The sequence below is a fragment of the Sturnira hondurensis genome, unplaced genomic scaffold (assembly GCF_014824575.4).
Source record: "Sturnira hondurensis isolate 20B ecotype Veracruz unplaced genomic scaffold, ASM1482457v3 Scaffold0006413, whole genome shotgun sequence".
NCBI classification, from domain to species: Eukaryota; Metazoa; Chordata; class Mammalia; order Chiroptera; family Phyllostomidae; genus Sturnira; species Sturnira hondurensis.
In genome coordinates, this window is record NW_028079044.1 from 58873875 (window position 1) to 58890935 (window position 17061).

The 17061-nt window shown below is 54.4% G+C and overlaps 1 protein-coding gene across 4 annotated transcripts in view; it reads left to right on the plus strand.

Annotated features, from left to right (window-relative positions):
• Positions 1-4459, plus strand: part of LPIN1 (lipin 1) — an 88747-nt gene extending 84288 nt beyond the window's left edge. For all 4 annotated transcript variants that reach the window (XM_037048730.1, XM_037048731.1, XM_037048734.1 and 1 more), the window contains one exon: positions 2031-4459. In XM_037048730.1, coding sequence (XP_036904625.1) covers positions 2031-2190 — 160 coding nt within the window. In that variant the 3' untranslated portion in view covers positions 2191-4459. The remainder of the gene's footprint in view (positions 1-2030) is intronic.
• Positions 4460-17061: the final 12602 nt, after the last annotated feature.

Below are 17061 nucleotides of genomic sequence, written 5' to 3' on the forward strand. Positions count from 1 at the left end.
CTCCAGAGCCCCCTCTGCCCTGGCTCCACAGCCTGTCTCCTTCCCACATGACACGGCTTCCTGAGTCTGGGGAAGGTCTAGCAGATTTGTATTTAGGTTCAGAGAGAACTCCCAGCCCATGGGATGCTGTGTAGGAATGACCTAGGTGTCTGCTGGGCAGCAGCCGAGGGGCAAGTGTCGTTCTAAAGGGCTGGCAGAGAGAGAGTCCAGCGTCTGCAATGGTTTGCCCAGGAGGCCCCTGAGGTTACCCTCTTCACCGAGACTTGGCTTGAACGCACACTTTGCTGGGGCCTTGGCCTAGCATGGAGCCCCGTGTGCCGGAGCGAGACCACTGCATGTGTGGCTGGGGGAAGCTGACTTAGCCTGGGCTGGGGGTGTGGCTGTCCCCGAGAGAGGGGCTCCTTTCCCCAGAAAGCACACTCTCCACACCTGGGGCTGAACTGGGACCACCATTGCAAACGCAAGTGGGTGCCTGCCCCCCAGACCTGTGACACTGGCTCTGAGGAGTCACCTGAAAGGTCCTCGAGGGTCTAGGGTCCTGCTGGGTGGGGGGCTTCAGTGCATGTCTCCCGGGCGCTGTGCCCTGCAGGAGCCCTGTGCAGGAGGGAGGGCAGCTGGCCAGGCGCGTGGACGGGGCGGGGCCAGTGCTCATTCAGAGCCCGGGACAGTGGCCTGGGCTGGGGCCCCACACCCTGGCAGTGAGTGGTGGGTGAGCTGCCTCCCATAGCCGCAGAACTCAAACAAATAGGTCCTAGAGCCAGGAGGTATTGTAAACATTTGTTTTCATCCCCAGGAAAGACATAATTCTTGCTCGTTAAGGGAGATTTTTTTTTCATTTTATGCAAGCACACTGATTCTCGGAAGCCCTTTGGAGGTCCTTTATTAAACACACACATTCATTCTTACTTAATAAGCTGTTTTATGCCTTAGAACACGCTAATTCCTAGAGGCTGGATTTTGGAAGGCCCCTTTTGGTTCTCAGCAACTTGGAACTGGAGAGGGACCCAGTGGCCGTGAGGGAGGGCCTTGGGGATGTTCAGAGAGGCCTGGCCTCGTCACAGTTTGTGGTTGGAGGCGCCTGGAGGTCTGGAAATGCATATTCACTATGGCAAATTTCTTTCTGCAGTAGGCCACAGACACTGATGTGCAACAACTTCTTGGGAATATACAGAAAATGGAGTGAGGGAAGTGCAGGGCATATTGACAAACATGGGTCTAATTCAAGTCCATAGTCAAGAAGGATAAAGAGTCTGAGGTCCAGAGAGGGCAAGACACTTGCCCCGGGTTCCACAGCAGTAGGGAGGGAGCAGGTCCCAGGCCTCGAGACCCTCAAGCCAATGACGGCTTTTCTTCTTAAGCTCCTCATTAGCCAGGCCTAATTCTTTCCTAATAATTGTTCTTTGACTACATGTCGAGAACACGCAGTGTGCGTGGTCATATTGCTGCATACTCTGCTTAATTTAATTCTCCTGTGAGCAGCGAGGGGCGCTCACTGCCTGCCCCTCACGGGGCGTGGGGCAGGATGGGTTGTGGCTTAGCAGACAAAGCCGTTTTCCCAAGATCCCACGTCGAGTGAGTGGCAAGGCTGAAGTTGGTCTGTGTCTCCCGAAGCCCAGGGCCCTGTGCCTCTTCATTGCACAGGGACACAGCCCCAGAACACTCTGGGCATCTGGGCTCCGCTCCTGTGGTGCCCATGCGTGAGGTCTGAGGCGGGTGGCTGTCCCTCTGCCAGGCTGACGTCCTCTTGTCCTCCTCTGTCCTGCTCTGCCCTCCTGTGTTCTCCCTGCCATGTGGGGTCTTGTTGCCTCACTGTGGGGCCTTCTCTGACTCCTTCTTGGCGTGCCCTTTGATTTTCAGTTAATTGCTGAGGAATTATTCTAGGCCTCCTCTGATGTGTTCACCCCCTGGGCAGACCCCTCAGGGTTGTGGCCTTCTCCTAGTTTCTAACATGGTGCAGAGAGCGTGGCAGGTGTGCCCCTCGGCCCAGTGTCGCTGGGAGGCAGCCAGTGATGTCGTCGCTTTCCTGGCAGGTACGTCCGGCTCTGTGAGGTGGTCGACCACGTCTTCCCGCTGCTGAAAAGGAGCCACTCCTCTGACTTCCCCTGCTCGGACACGTTCAGCGACTTCACCTTCTGGAGAGAGCCGCCGCCCCCGTTTGAGGACCAGGACGTCCGCTCTGCCTCGGCGTGAACTCTCTGAGCACGGACCCACGTCCTGTGGGGCCAGGCCGCGCCCCGTCGGGCTCTGGCAGCTGAGGAGCGGAGCTCGGGAGCCTGGCGTTCAGTCACTTGCTGGAGAGCAGAGAGAGTCCAGACGCACGTTCCTCCCTCCCCGCAGCCCGAGGGCTGACATTTCTAAGTCAACTGCTACTTCAGGGTGCACTTCATAGGCGACGACTGGGCACCTCCGCAGTGGGAGGCGTTGGCACTGCCCTCCCGGCCTGCAGCGTGTCCTTGGTCGGTGGTCAGGGTGCGGCGTGTACCCATGACCTGGAGCCGAGGTGGCTCCGGGCCCTGCTGGGGGCAGTGTGACTGAGGGATGCCCGATGTGCATGAGTGGAGGGCAGGCCACACCCCCCTGTGGCAGCTCCTACCCTCGTCTGCACCTGGCAGATGTTCCCCACAGTGTTCGCTGACTGGTCTGATTTTTAGGTGGTGAGCCCTTCTTTAAATCCCTTTGGTTAAAGATAGCCTGCGTGACCCGCTGATCTCCCGCCCGCTGTGTGTGGCTTGAGGCTGGAGGATTTAGGCCTTAACGCACCCGTGGCAGGCTCTGTCCAGCTCTCGGTAGCTCCACCACGCCTTAGGTTCAGATGTAGGAGGCGTTTTTGGGGCAGTATTTCCGTGACCCCCGTCCAGCGCCTGTCCCCCCGCAAGGGGCCGCTGACACTGTGCGCTCGAACACAGCCAGCGCTGAAGGGCAGTGAGGCCCATTCCCGTTGGAAGCTCTCAAGGGAAACTGCTTGGTTTTAAGAAAATAGTTTCGAGAAGTTAAATTATATTCTTTGTAGAGGTTATTTATTACTTTCCTCTGATTGGGTTATTGTTATAAGCACTTAGCCATATTCTTTTTTAACTGTCATCGGTACGTTAAAAAGATACTGCCTACGCGTTAGACCGTCCGCAGAGCCTTAGGCTACAGACCTCCCGACACCGGCCTTCTGCGGGACCCAGGAGTCGTACTCTGTTTTCCTCGGCTTTTCCCATGTGAATCGAGAGGGCCGGTGGAGAAACGATGGTCCGGGCCACATTCTTTAAGCCACTAGGAGATGATTCTCCTGGCTTGTTTATTAAATTTGCTTGCAGAGAGAACAGTTTGAAAAGTCAAAGAGTTATTTTGGTAAAAGATTTTGCTTTATTTTTTGAAGTATTATTTTTCTAAAGAGCGCTCTCCCCCAGTGATTGAAGTGCTTTCCTATTTAACTTGCGTTGTCAGAGCCACGGGGGCGGGGGCAAGCGCATGGAGCACTGCCGGGCGGTACTCTTTCTGTGAAAGAGCGCATCGCGTTGGCCTCGCTGCGGTTGGGGGTGGGGGGCTGGGGAGGGGAGCAGAGGGGCTCCGTGGAGAAGGGGAGACGGCTGCGTGGTTGACCCTAGTTGCATAGAAACGCAAACACGCATGCGCACAGTCCTTTTGGGAAGCAATGAAAATAGTTAAAAGTCGCCCTGCCTTAAGTACTCTGGGCTAGCTAGTCAGTGGCCTTGAGCCTATGCTCATTCTCTGCCACGAGGGTGCATTGGGGAGAGCGCTCACCACTGTGACCACAGCAGGAGCTCTGGGCCTGCGGAGGCCACGACGCTCCTCCCAGAAAGAGCAGCGCCGGCGAGCATGTGGGTGGCGCGCGCCCTGTTGGCCCAACGGCTCTACTCCACTTCCCAGGCAGGTGCGAGGCAGGTGCGGTGCGAGCGCGCCACCTTGGCCTTGAGCACCGCGGCACCGCAACATCCCGAGCCGTCACTCTGAACCGAAGCCTGCCTTCCACAAAGTTGCACTCGCATCTGGGTCAAGTTCAGAGTGGGACCCTGCCCACCCCCAGGCAGTAACATTCACACCTGGCTTGTTGCTTTGGGAAATGAGATTTGTTCATGGGTGACACTCCCGCAAGCTCATGCATCGTTTATCTGTGTTTACACAACCGCAACCCAGTGCTCCCCCCCGCCCCGTCACGTGCTAGAATGCTGCATGTGGACCCTGCGCCTCAAAGCTGCAGAGTGACAGGTGTTCATCACCTGTGATGGAGAACATGCACGCACACCTGGTACTGTGGAGAAGTGATGACACCTGCAAGGAGAATCCCCTGCTCGGTTTCAGGAGTGGGTCACTCGTTTCACGTGTTTTGTGTACGACCCCGATCTGTGTGTGTAGGGCGGTACCACGATGAGCATCCTTGTAATACGACCGTGCGCTGCCGGATGCAGAGCTGAAAGCTACTGTAATAAAAGAGTCCCATGAAAGACTTACCGAAATCAGGTGTGTGAATTCTAAATGTTTTTTTTAGTAAATGATTAGGTTCCTGGTTTTCCAGTGTGTGATAGCCAACATTTTATTCTCAAGGAAAAAAAAAGACTGAACTATTAAAAGTTTGGAATAAAAGAGCCTTTTCCGATGCCTTTGGTAAAATACGGACCTCCTGGACCTGGGAGGGTAGTAGGGAGGAAAGAGGGGAGAGGGCACCCCCCCTCCGCCAGCGTCCCACCCGTGGGAGTGGCTTGGGAGCAGGGAGGGCTCACTGACAGGCTGTTTCTGGAGAGCCACTCAGAGCCTGTTTCCCATCTGGCTGTTACCTAAGTGGCTTCTGTCCTAGGTCCTTTTATGTGGTAGCCAGTCAGGTGCGGCCATAAGAGAAGACCCCGGAGAGGCTCAGGAAAACCAGGTGTGTTCCCTCACAGGCCCAAGAACTGGGAGGCAGGGCCCCGTGGGGAAGCACCAGCTGTTGGGGCAGCAGGTGACAGGGAGGAGTGGGGAGCCTGGGCTCTTGTTGGCGTTTCTGCAGGAGACACGGCAGGGAGGCCAGAGTGGATGGATTGGGGTCGGCTAGTGGACTCCTTCCAGTGACCTCTAAGCTATAGGGCTGGTCCCTGGTGGCCTGGCACCCGGCCTTGGGACGGCCAAAGCTGGGGACTATTGCCTCTGGGGTGTGTGGACCAGACAGGAGTCCTGCGTTTCACAGGTGTGCTTCCCCGGGCCTGTTGCTACCTCTGAGAAATGGCTTCGCACTGTCCCCAGCCAGGGAGGTTTGTAAGATGCTGAGACACTAACGAGGTAGCGAAGAGAAGAGTAAACAGCTCAGCACCCCCTGCCCCCCATTCACTGTCCACAGGGTTTGGACTCTTCTCCATGGTGTGCCGACTCCATTTTCATTTTGAACAAATCAATTAAAACCCTTGACTGGTCCACCCAGGCCACTCGAACACCGCCATAATTCCTACTGATTTTGTGCAGCGCTGACGTGCCCGAGGCACCCTATTGATCTACCCGCATCAGCCTGCGAGTTTTTGGAATAAATGTGGGAGCAGTGGTCCCTCAATGCTTCAGTGCTTAGGGGGCAGCAGGCTGAGCCTGCTCTCGAAGCCCCGAGGCGAAGAGTTCGTCTAGGGGTGTTTGTAGAACAAACACGGGTGCATGTGGAAGACAAAACAGGCCCTCTCATTGGGTTGAACGTCACAGGTTCATCCCAGTGCAGTTTTGGATTGTGAGCTCTTTCACCTGTGAGGGAGAAAAAGTGTGTAAACGCCGGGCTAAACAGCTCCGGCCTGCGCTCCCCGGCCTGCTCGGGCTCTGCCCCACCGTCTCTTAGCGGCGCGGCCAGGCTCGCTGTTCCCGTTCCGTCCTGCAGGTAGCGCTCACACCTGTGCAGCTTGCCTTTCTCCACGTCTCAGCTGCAAACCTGAACATTTAAAATGCTTCTTGCCTTTGGTTTCCGAAGTCGATACACCCACCAGACTCACCAGCCCTATCGTCCAGGCCAAGGCACATTGACAGTGGGGCAGGGACTGTCGGCTTTGGTCCTCAGCGTCCCCTTCCCAACTACAGGTGATGCATGAGGCCTCGCTGTGACCCCCCCGGACAGGAGAACAGTCAGGGGGAGAGTTAGGCCGGCCCCCCAAAAGAAACCTACCTCCTCTGGAATCTGAATTTGCTCATTCCAGCAGGAGGGTGGGCCTAGGCCACTGTCAGGGACAGCTGTCACCCGTCGCTTACTCATATGCAGACATATGAACTGTCCTGTCTCCAGACCAGGAGGGCATGAGGGGGCAGTTCTGCCCTAAATGAAGGGAACGTGGTTCAGGTGCCACAGGTTCCCCTTCCTGCCCCCACCCTTCTAGCTCACAGGTGGCAAACACAAGGCCTGTGGTCTGCATCGCGCCCTCCAACCTGTTTTATCCGGCCAGCACCTTGTTTCTACCGAGCTCCTTGCCCCTAGTCAAGGATTCCTAAAATTACATTCTGTCCTTTGAAGGCAACCTGGAGGCTTAGGTGGCCCCTGGTGAAAATGAGTCCGACACCCCTGGTCTAGCTCCTGCTGGGATGGAAGGGGCTGAAGTGCCTGGGCTTGGTACCTGAGGGAACCAGAATGTGATCCGACCGAAGTTGGCTCTGAAAGTCAATGACCCCAAATGGCCACCTGGGGGCACACTCCAGCTTGGTTTGGAGGCACAGCCTTTGAAAAAAAACGAGTCCGGCTGGACTAGGGCCTCTCCTGCGATCAAGCAAGCTCGTGCCTTGGAGACCAGCCAGGTGTGTTGTGGGCTCAGGGAGGGGGAGGAGGGACTCTCCAGGTATCAAAGGGCCTCCAGCTGGCCCAGCTCAAGGTCAAACATCACGGAGGAGGGAGGTGTTTGGCAGCTGTTTGTAGTTCAGGTCTAAGGATCGTTTAGATCTGCAGCTCTCAAAGTGAAAAGTCTGGGGGCCCCCGAAGCTCCAGCATCCGGTGGCTTGTTAGAACTGCAAGCTCTTGGGCCCTGCCCTGGGCTTCCTGCACGAAACTGCGTGGGGGGCCCACCTGAAGTCCCCGCAGATACACCTGAGGCCTGGAGCCCGGTCCTTTGGAGCTGCCACAGGGCATCTAACTTGAATCTGGCCTGGCCAGAGTGACAGAAGGGATCTGCTGAAGGGGGGAGGCCCCTGGACACCCAACCCAGGGTGTCTTGGGCCTGTGATGCCCGGCTGTTGGAGCCACCTTCCTGGGCATCTCAGCGTGAGCTGGTCCAGGCTGGAGGGGATTCTGCCTGCCAGGAGGAGGCGGGGGCACTTGTCAACCAGCAGACCGGGGCTTCACCCAGATTTCTGATGACTTCCTGCCTCCCCCAAATTGCTGGGGCCTGGAGGAACCATCCTGATGCCAGAGATCTTTTCGCTGGTGCAGGAAGTCCATTCAGCCCCGCATTGCTTTTAATGAGTTTTGCAAGCAAGTGGCCTCTTCCGGTGACTCATTCCGCCTTTTGTGCACCGGAGGTTGTGGTTTTAAGTTTCACTTTGGAAAGTAACCACTACTTTTGCTCCTTTCTCCGCGGCTGGAAGCTGAACAAGTTACATTCATTGTGCAACAAAGAAATGTAAACGCAGGCGGCCAGTCACATTTCTGCCCTGATTGCAAAAACATCCTTTTCCGAGATGGTGACGGAGCCCAGCGACGAGGAAGGCCTTTGTAAGCTCAAGGAGCACATCCATTTGGGGACTTCATGTTTTTCTTCGCAGGGTGGCTGGACAGTTTCGCTTTTGTTCGTTGTCTGTCTTCTTCATTCATATTTCAGAAACATCCTAAAAATAACTAGCACGTATTGGTGGAGTAGTGAGGCAGTCTGCTGCCGATTTATCGAGAGAGACCCGGTTCTGGAGAGACGCTTGTGGTGTTCCTTTTGGGTGGCAAAGGTGCGGTCCCGGAGCCACACGTCACACAGTGAAATGGCCCTCAGCCGGGCTCTCCGCAGAAATCCGTGTGTGCCGCCCGAAGAGGTGACGGTCGGACTCGACACGCGTGTGCGGTGCACAGACCGAGACATTTTTCTCCAGCCCCAATGACAGAGTCGTCTTCAAAGCATTCGTGTCAAACTAACTAGTTATTCTTACACAATTTTATTTCGACGTGTGCGAGCATAAATCAGTGGCCCTTTTACAAAGATAAAGCCAAAACGTGTTTAAAACTCAGTGCAGATAGACCGCTAGTGCGGATAAAGCGTCATTTAACGTGAGGGCCCTGTGCTGGAAAACGTCCTTGCGTGGGCGCTGGTGAAATGACGTGGGATTTGGGTGGGTAACAGAGGTGTTTGTGTTTTACATTTCATGTGTCGGTTTGGTTCTTTTCACCTCTGAGCGTGAGGGGCCACTGTCCAGATCACTGACACCCGCCTCCACAAAACCCAGTGCTGATGATGTCCTGCCCACTCTGATGGCTCTGGGGACTCGGACGACAGGCCGGCGTCCCCTGAATGAGTCGTCTGCTGGTTCCACCTGGTTGTCAGGAGGCGAACGGTGGCCGAGACCCTGGGGCGAGTCTGTGCTTTGCAAAGGGGGAGGATAAGGCCCAGCCCCGAGTGTTGTTGTCATCGCTGCTGAGATCACGTTTTACGGCTGTTCACGCCATGTTGATGGGAGAAATGGAAGGTGAGAGAGCGGCCGCCTGACTAGGAAAAGGCAGAGCTGGAGCGCAGGTCTCCAAATCCAGCGTGTTTTCAGGTGTCCTCAAGCTCTGTCCCATCACAAGGGTGGCAGTCGTATGGGCAGTGGGGACAAAGGAGGAGAAGTGAGCAAGGATCGGAGCAAGTGCCGCACTGTGGGCCCATCGCACCCAGAACCTGGCAGCTACGAGGACAGAGCAGGGACCAGCCAGCAGGGCAGACACGAGGCAGCGCCCACGTCTTGCCTGGGGCTGAACCCTGGTGTGTGCCGAGTGCCTTTGCTTTTTTAAAATGCGAACACACTTCAAATGCTGGGGTACTCACCTCCTGTTCTGAGCGGGGACAAATGAGGCCTGGTTGTCTCCCCAAGCAGAGCTTGACCTTTCAACTCAGAGGTGTCTGCATGGACCAGGCACGCTGGGTGGGGGGAACGGAGCACACGTGGAATGGGGCGTGCCCTGGACGGTTCGCCCGGCGGCCCGAGGCCCAGGGAATGAGCCAATGCAGCGGCAGGAGGACCAGGTAAAGGGATTCCTCTCCGGCCTTCTGTTCTTGGCTTGTCTCCTGACGGCTTCACTGTCACAACCACATAATGACATAAAGGAGACGCTCTGGTTGCTGAATCCCTGAGGCTGAGTGTCCTGGTGGTGACGTTGACTGACTGGGGGCTCCCTGTGAAAATGGGGCAGGGTCAGAGACCCTGAGCCTTGGGAGGGGTGGTAGAGGGGACAAGTTGTCCTCCGAGAGTCCCGCCTTCCTGTGGCGTGGTTGCTGTTTCCAAGCCCCCGGGCTTGTGTTGAGGTGCGGCCATGTCCCTGCACCTTGGCAGTGGGAACTGCAGCAGCAGGGGCAGGTCGCCGCGGGGCCAAGGCGGTTCAAGCACTGCTGTGCCTTGTCCCCATGCCCTGTCTCTGCCCGTCAACCAGTGCAGGGCGCTAAGGCAGAGCCACACGATGAAAGGAGCCTGGGTCCCGGAGTCACTGGGTGGCAGGCGACTCGCCAAATACTGAAATGGGCTTTGTGGAATGAGACATGTTTCCGTGGCGATAACCTCTGAGATTCTGAGGTTATTCGTGACTGCAGGTAGCATTGCCCAACTGACACAGACAGCAGGTGGGGGCGGATCCAGATCAGAGGCCCAGGGCGGCAGCGCACCTCCGGGGAGAGGCCTCCTGGGGCGTCCCGGTTGGCTGCTTCAGCAGAAGTGCAGTTCCATCCTCGACTTTGTGCTTGTCCAAGGAGGGGGGAAAAGAAGGATGTATTTGACAATGTGGGAAATGCTTCTGAGAAGTGTTTCCTCCTCCCATCAGATTATCTGGGGAAAGGAGGGGATCACAGTACGTCGGAAAAATAACAAGCAATAAAAAAAACCAGGAGCGACTGTCAGCCCCAGGAAAAGCCAGAAGGGACAGCAGTGAAAAACCGCGTTGTCACCCTAGGAGGGTCGGGATGGGAAAAGAGGGCACAAGGAAGATAGAAACTTCATCTAATGCGAAAAGTCAGTAAGTAGCATCTGCTTAGTTAATCCAAATATGACACCGCATTTATATTATTTAGAAAAATAAAGCAAAGAGCAGGGTAAACAGCTGAGAAAGCTGTGTCTCCAAGGAGCCAGGGCCTGTGTGCGTGGTGGGGCGGGCGGGCTAGGCTTTGTTTGACTTTTAGAATTATGCAAATATATTATTTTGATCTCAAAAACCTAGTAGGATGAAAATTATATAATGTAATGTCAACAAAATAAAGTTAGGGGGAGGGGAAAGGAAGGAGGAGAAGAGAGATGAGAGCCGGATCTCGCCTGTCTGCATCTGCACCCTTTCCTGGTCTCCAAGGGACAAGTCCTCATGGTCAGCCTCTCCGAGGACAGTCCCCTTTGTTCCGTCTAGCTACTGGTTTGGAGAGAAGCAGGCAGGTTATTTACAGCGGGAGACAGTGTTTATGGAACAGTCCCCTGTCTGTCTGTATGTCTGTCTGTCTGAGGGGTTCCTTGTGCCTTAGAACCAGCACTTGACAGTGAATTCGGCATTTGCAGGAAGAAACGCACTGAAGGTCTCCCGTGTGCCTGGTGCAGTGCCAGGTGTTAGGGGGTTTGAGCAGCTCGGGGCCTTGAGGGAAGGGACGTTTAAGGGAATCGTGCATTGCAGGTGGGCAGGTGCAGGGACAGAAACGTCAGTGTCCTGGGAGAGCGCCGTGAAGGGAGGGAGGGTGGGGTGTGTCTGGGGGTTGGGCCCGGTGGGTGTTATCAGGGCCGCAGGAGGAGTCTTCCTGGACAGGAGGCTGGTGCCTGGACTCAGTCTGGAGTGGTGGCCAGGGAATGGGAAGTGGCCCGGGGAGTGACGGTGTGGTGAGGGAAAGCAGCGATGAGCTCCACGTCGTTGGAGGAGGGCTCCAAAGGGCGGACAAGCCATGGGGGGGAGCCTTCACCTGGGAGTAGTCAGGCCAGACGGTCAGGTCTCGCCTGCGTTGCAGTTGGCGGCCACTGTGGTGGAGGCGCGGTGGCCTGAGCGGGTGGTGCTGTTGAGAGGTCACTCAGGTGGTGGCACACGCGGACCAGGGTGATGGGAGACTGTTCGAGCAGCTGCGATCCGATGGGAGAGGCCGAGCACCCAAATCTAGGCTGTAATATGGGGGTGGAGGAGAGCCCAGGAGGAACCCAGGACAACTCCCAAGGGCCTGACGTGGACACGAATGCCCAGAGGGGTCCCCACCGGGACTGAGCTGTGGCTGATGCTGTGAGGAGTATTAGGAGCAGAGGACCTTCCAGGTCTCAGTCATGGGGATTCTCAGCCTGGGCCGTTGGTTAGAATTAATGGGGAGGAGGGATTTTTAAAATCACCCCTGTGGGAGTCCTGCCCCAGACCAGCTGAATCTGAGGCTGCACGTCTCCAGTGGCCAGTGGGCTCAGCTTGGCTTGGAAGTGCGTACACCCTCAACTCTGATTGTCCTGGGTTTGAGAGACCCAAACTGGGGTTCGGCCACAGCAGTGGAATAGCAGATCTTATCTAGCAAAGGGTACAGACCTTTTGAGCCTTGTTTCACGAGGGGTATTCCATCTTCTGGAGTAGCGCAGAGAAAACACCCAGAGGACTTGCCAGGAAACCAAAAGCTGAAAATGACTCTGGTGTGCTCTGGTGACGGAGAGTGGACACAGATCTGATCTGTGGTTCGGCACGGGGGTGCCAGGGACATCTGGGGACACAGAGGTAAAGGGACTGGAAGAGGTAGAAGGAGCCTCTGTTTGCGGGGAGACAGCGATGCATCCGGTGCCACTGCCCAGGGAGCTGTCCATGCCCATCGAGCCCCGTGGGCCTCCTCTGAGGTGAGGTCTTCCTGCTGCATTTGTGTTTATTAAAAAGCCATGCCCAGCAACTGGCCAGACTCACTGGTATTCCGGTGGGGCTGGAACCAACGGTAGGTAACTTTTTCATATTTTCCGTTGACTCCCCTCCCAGAAATTCCTGGAGTCTCTGTTGGGGGATTGGCCGAGTGCCGATCCATGGAGCGATCTGATCCTGTCCCCATAATTTCCTGCTGGCCTGTGGTTTGCTTAGGTTTCCTAACCTTCATGGGTTGTGGGGACGGTATAGAGATAATTCTGGGCTTCTCACTGGCTCTGGGAAAAGGGGGTGTGAAGAGACGTGGCCTGGGAGTCCTGCTCCCGTGCTTGCGATTTCCATCTTCCCACGGGAAGGAGCCACAGCTTCGGAAGGAATCCATCCTANTCATATTTTCCGTTGACTCCCCTCCCAGAAATTCCTGGAGTCTCTGTTGGGGGATTGGCCGAGTGCCGATCCGCGGAGCGATCTGATCCTGTCCCCATAATTTCCTGCTGGCCTGTGGTTTGCTTAGGTTTCCTAACCTTCATGGGTGTGGGGATGGTATAGAGATAATTCTGGGCTTCTCACTGGCTCTGGGAAAAGGGGGTGTGAAGAGACGTGGCCTGGGAGTCCTGCTCCCGTGCTTGCGATTTCCATCTTCCCACGGGAAGGAGCCACAGCTTCGGAAGGAATCCATCCTAAACCCGTTGCCCGCAGGAGCCCCGGGTGCTACACCAGAGCGAAATGAGAAATCGGAAGGAAGAATTCTTTTAGGTGTTAATTTTGTTGGCCTTGAATTCCCACGCGGAGGTTAAAAAGTGGAAAAGAATTTACACTGTCCATCTTGGAGATGTTCCTCCACGTGTATTTGGGGTCACTGGGTAACCCCTCCGGGGCTACATTAGGCCACGTGGCTGAACTTGTCTACAGGGTGAAACAGAATGGGCTGTACTTCCAGAACAGGGTCAAACATGACCTTGGGGATGATTTCGTTAATATTCAGCTCTTACTTATTTCAGAGCCTTTGGTGAGTAGTGGTAGGATTTGAGGGTGCAGGGTCACCGCTGGGGAGTGACATCCCTGTAGGACAGTTGCCCTCGGAGACTCACTTGCACCGTTGAGTCAAGCCCTGTGGACACAGTCCAGGGTCTGGCGACAGAGCCGCCCTCTTGGTTCAGTGAGCATCTGCTCAGATGGAATGGCCCGGGGGTCTCTGAGTGCCATGACACATGCAAACGCTGTCCCAACAGCCTCCTCACTGACCGACCTTCCTGGGGCTGGGACAGTGGTCCTCAACAGCTGTCACAGTTCAGTAAATCCTCTTCCATGTTTCCAGTTGTGCAACATTCCGGGTAGATTACGGATTTGACTCCCCCCGCCCCATGTCAACATCCGAGGTGTGGGAGGGTTAAGTGTTCCACCTGGTTAAAGGCACGGACACCCGGAGGGAGGGGCGGGTGGCACTGCTGAGCAGAGGGCGGGGGTCCGCTGGACCGCGTTCCGGCGTCCTTCAGCCCTGGTTCACCTGCGGGCCCCTCGAGGGGCAGTGCGGGCCCTCGCCGGGTCTACAAAGTACATTCTCCCTGTTTCACAGCCTCCCCGGAAGCCCGGTTCTGCCCAGCTCAACCCGGACTGTCAGGTAGTACTCTTTCTTCTACCTGGCGAGAGACAGTCGGAGGAGGAGAGAGGGAAAGGAATCGGTTTACTGCTTGGGGTGGGGGTCCTGTCCACCTGAAAGTTGCAGGGCAGGTGGGCGGGCTACAACCCGGGGACGACGTTATGCTGCAGCCCGCGTCCACAGGGTGGCTGGAGGCAGAAGTCCCTCTTCCGCAGCAGACGCCCGGCTCCTGCTTTTCGGGTCTTCATTTGACTGGATGAGGGGCACTTGCATTCCCGAGAGTCGTCTGCTTTACCCCCCCGAGTTTACCGATTTAAATACCAATCACATCTCAAAAACACCTTCACAGCAACACCCGGACTCGTGCTTGACCAAATAGCTGGGCACTGTAGTCTAGCCAACCTAATGTGTAAAGTCAACCACCACTGATGATAAAGCTGAAAATCAGGGAAGTCTTGTGTGGCGTGGTTAGGGTTGGAGCTGAGAGCTGTCAGCCTCTGGAATTTGTTCCATCAAGACACTATCTCAGAGTGTGTGTGTGTGTGTGTGTAGGGGCCCTGGGACTGTTGGCCCAGAGTCTGTGGACGGCCGTGGTCATTCTTCCTGCCTGAAAACGATTCTAGTCACCCGACAGGGAGAAAGCCTGGTATGTTCCCTGGTGCTAAATACGTTCCCAGATTTCCCCATGAGGCCTCTCTGGAAGACTGTCCCCGGGACCTGGCATTGTGGGAGGGCAAGGGTTCTGGAAGAACAGCGAAGGCTGAGCGTGGGTGCAGTTCAGTTCAACTGGACTCAGTCCAGCCCGCACTGTTTAGCCCTGAGCACCTGCCAGTTTGCTTGGGGCCGCGGTACAGGCTGGGAGAGCTGCGCCTGGGGGATCCGGAGGTGGTCTGGAGGCAATGGGGAGAGATGAGCACAGAAACCAAAGGACTGGGACACGTGAGGCCGTGGGAATCGGGGGCTGTCCTTAACAGATAACACTGGAAAATACAATTTTTTAGATTGCTTTCAGATGGAGAGGAAAGCACAGAGAAAGGGCGAGTGAGAAGCATGGACGTGAGACTGGCTGCCTCCCGTAGGTGCCTGGGCTGGGGACTGTATGCACCCGGGCCGGGGATCAAACCCACAACCCAGGCACGTGCCCTGACCCGGAACTGACCCCACAGCCTTCCCGCTGTGGGATGATACTCCCGCCAACAGGGCCGCACCGGCCAGGGAGAAAACTACACGTTTTAAAAGACCTACTTAAATTTGTGCCTCAGCTTAATGCCAAAGTGCTTAGCAGTAACAAGTGTGCATGTGTGCAATTAATTAGAACCAACAAACTTAGGTGCGAATCCTAACTGGTGCTAAAATGAAAATAAAGGTGAAACCATGACTCTTGTGGAAATATTCAATGAATACACCTCAAGGATTTTCTTTAACTCGTTAATTAATGAGAAAACCAGTGAAGTGTAAGAACAGGTTCAACGGTGAATCAAAGGGCACACAAACGCAGGCCGTCAGGAACTGGAAATGGTTTTGCGAACAGATTTGCAGACAGTTCAGTGTGTGCAGGGCAGTCTCCAATCGCCTCCCCAAAGATCGAAACCATTCACATTTTCCCGGACAAGAATTACTTGCATTCTTCTCAGTTTTCCACAATGTGCAGAGTGGAGAAACAGCACAGCCATGTGCAGAAGATGCCGATATTTTGGAAGAAGACTCTAGAAAAAGGCCTGGAAATCCGCACCTCCCCATTGCACAGATTGCCACACCGTCTCGTCTCCCCGACTCTCGACTCTCGAGAGCACGGGGAAGGTGGCGTTGGGCGTGCCCTTCGCCCTCTCTGGGTCTCAGCGTCCGCCTCTGTGAAAGAGCGCATGCACTTCCTCACTGCGCTCCAGCGTATCCCAGATGCTGGTATGTATAACTGATCTGACACAGAGTATGCATTTAATCAGCAGTGGGTTTTTCAAGCTAGTGTGTGGGTTGGTTTGCCCGAATCTCTTCATTCACCCATGTGTCCATTCTGTGGCAGGCCGGTTGCACCAGGCACATGCACTACCGCCCAGCGAGTGTGAGAGGCGGTTACATGTGGCGAGTCAGGACCTGGAGGGCTGGGACTAATCACTGTGTCCCCGGGCAAGCTACCTCTTCGTGCCTCAGCTTCTTCATTTTATTTCTTTTTACTTTTTATTATTTTTTAAAAATGTACTTTATTGATTATGCCATTGCAGTTATCCCATTCCCCCCCTTTATTCCCCTCTGCCCTGCACACCCCCTCCCACCAGCATCGCTCCCTTACTTTGTGTCGTACATATAAATTCTTCGGGTCATACATATAAATTCTCTGGCTTCTGCATTCCTGTACAATTCTTAATCTCCCCCTATTTTCTACCTATCATTTATGCTGCTTATTCCCTGCACTTCAACCCTCTATTCCCCTCCCACTTCCTTGCTGATAGCCCTCCATGTGATCTCCGTTTCTGTGATTCTGTTCCTGTTCTCGTTGTTTGCTTAGTTTGTTTTTGTTTTAATATTAGGTTTGGTTGTTGAGAGTTGTGAGTTTGTTGTCATTTTACTGTTCATATTTTGATCTTCTTTTTTCAGATAAGTCCCTTTAACATTTCATATAATAAGGGCTTGGTGATGATGAACTCCTTTAACTTTGCCTTATCTGAGAAGCACTTTATCAGCTCTTCCATTCTAAAGTTTAGCTTTGCTGGATAGAGTAATCTTGGGTGTAGGTTCTCATCTTTCATGACTTGGAATATTTCTTTCCAGCTCCTTCTTGCCCGTAAGGTTTCTTTAGAGAAATCAGCTGACAGTCTTAAGGGGACTCCTTTGTAGGTAACTGTCTCCTTTTCTCTTGCTGTTTTTAAGATGCTCTCCTTATATTTTCTTTAAAAAGATTTTATTTATTTATTTTTAGATAGAGGGAAAAAGAGGAAGAGAGAGAGAGAGAGAAATATCAATGTGTGGTTGCCTCTCGCATGCCCCTCACTGGGGATCTGGCCAGCAACCCAGGCACATGCCCTGACTAGGAATTGAACCAGCAACCCTCTGGTTTGAAAGCTGGTGCTTAGTCCACTGAGCCACACCAGTCATGGCAGATTCTCTCCTTATCTTTAATGTTGGGTAATGTAATTATGATGTGCCTTGGTGTGTGCTTCCTTGGGTCCAACTTCTTTGGGACTCTCTGAGCCTCCTGGACTTTCTGGAAGTCTATTTCCTTGGCCAGAATGGGGAAGTTCTCCTTCATTATTTGTTCAAATAAGTTTTCAATTTCTTGCTCTTTCTCTTCTCCTTCTGGCACCCCCATGATTTGGATGTTGGAACATTTAAAGTTGTTCCGGAGGTTCCTAAGCCTCTTCTTATCTTTTTGAATCCTTGTTTCTTCATACTGTTTTGGTTGAATGTTTATTTCTTCCTTCTGGTCCAAACCGTTGATTTGAATCCTGGTTTTCTTCCCTTCACTGTTGGTTCCCTATACATTTTTCTTTATTTCACTTTTCATAGCCTTCATTCT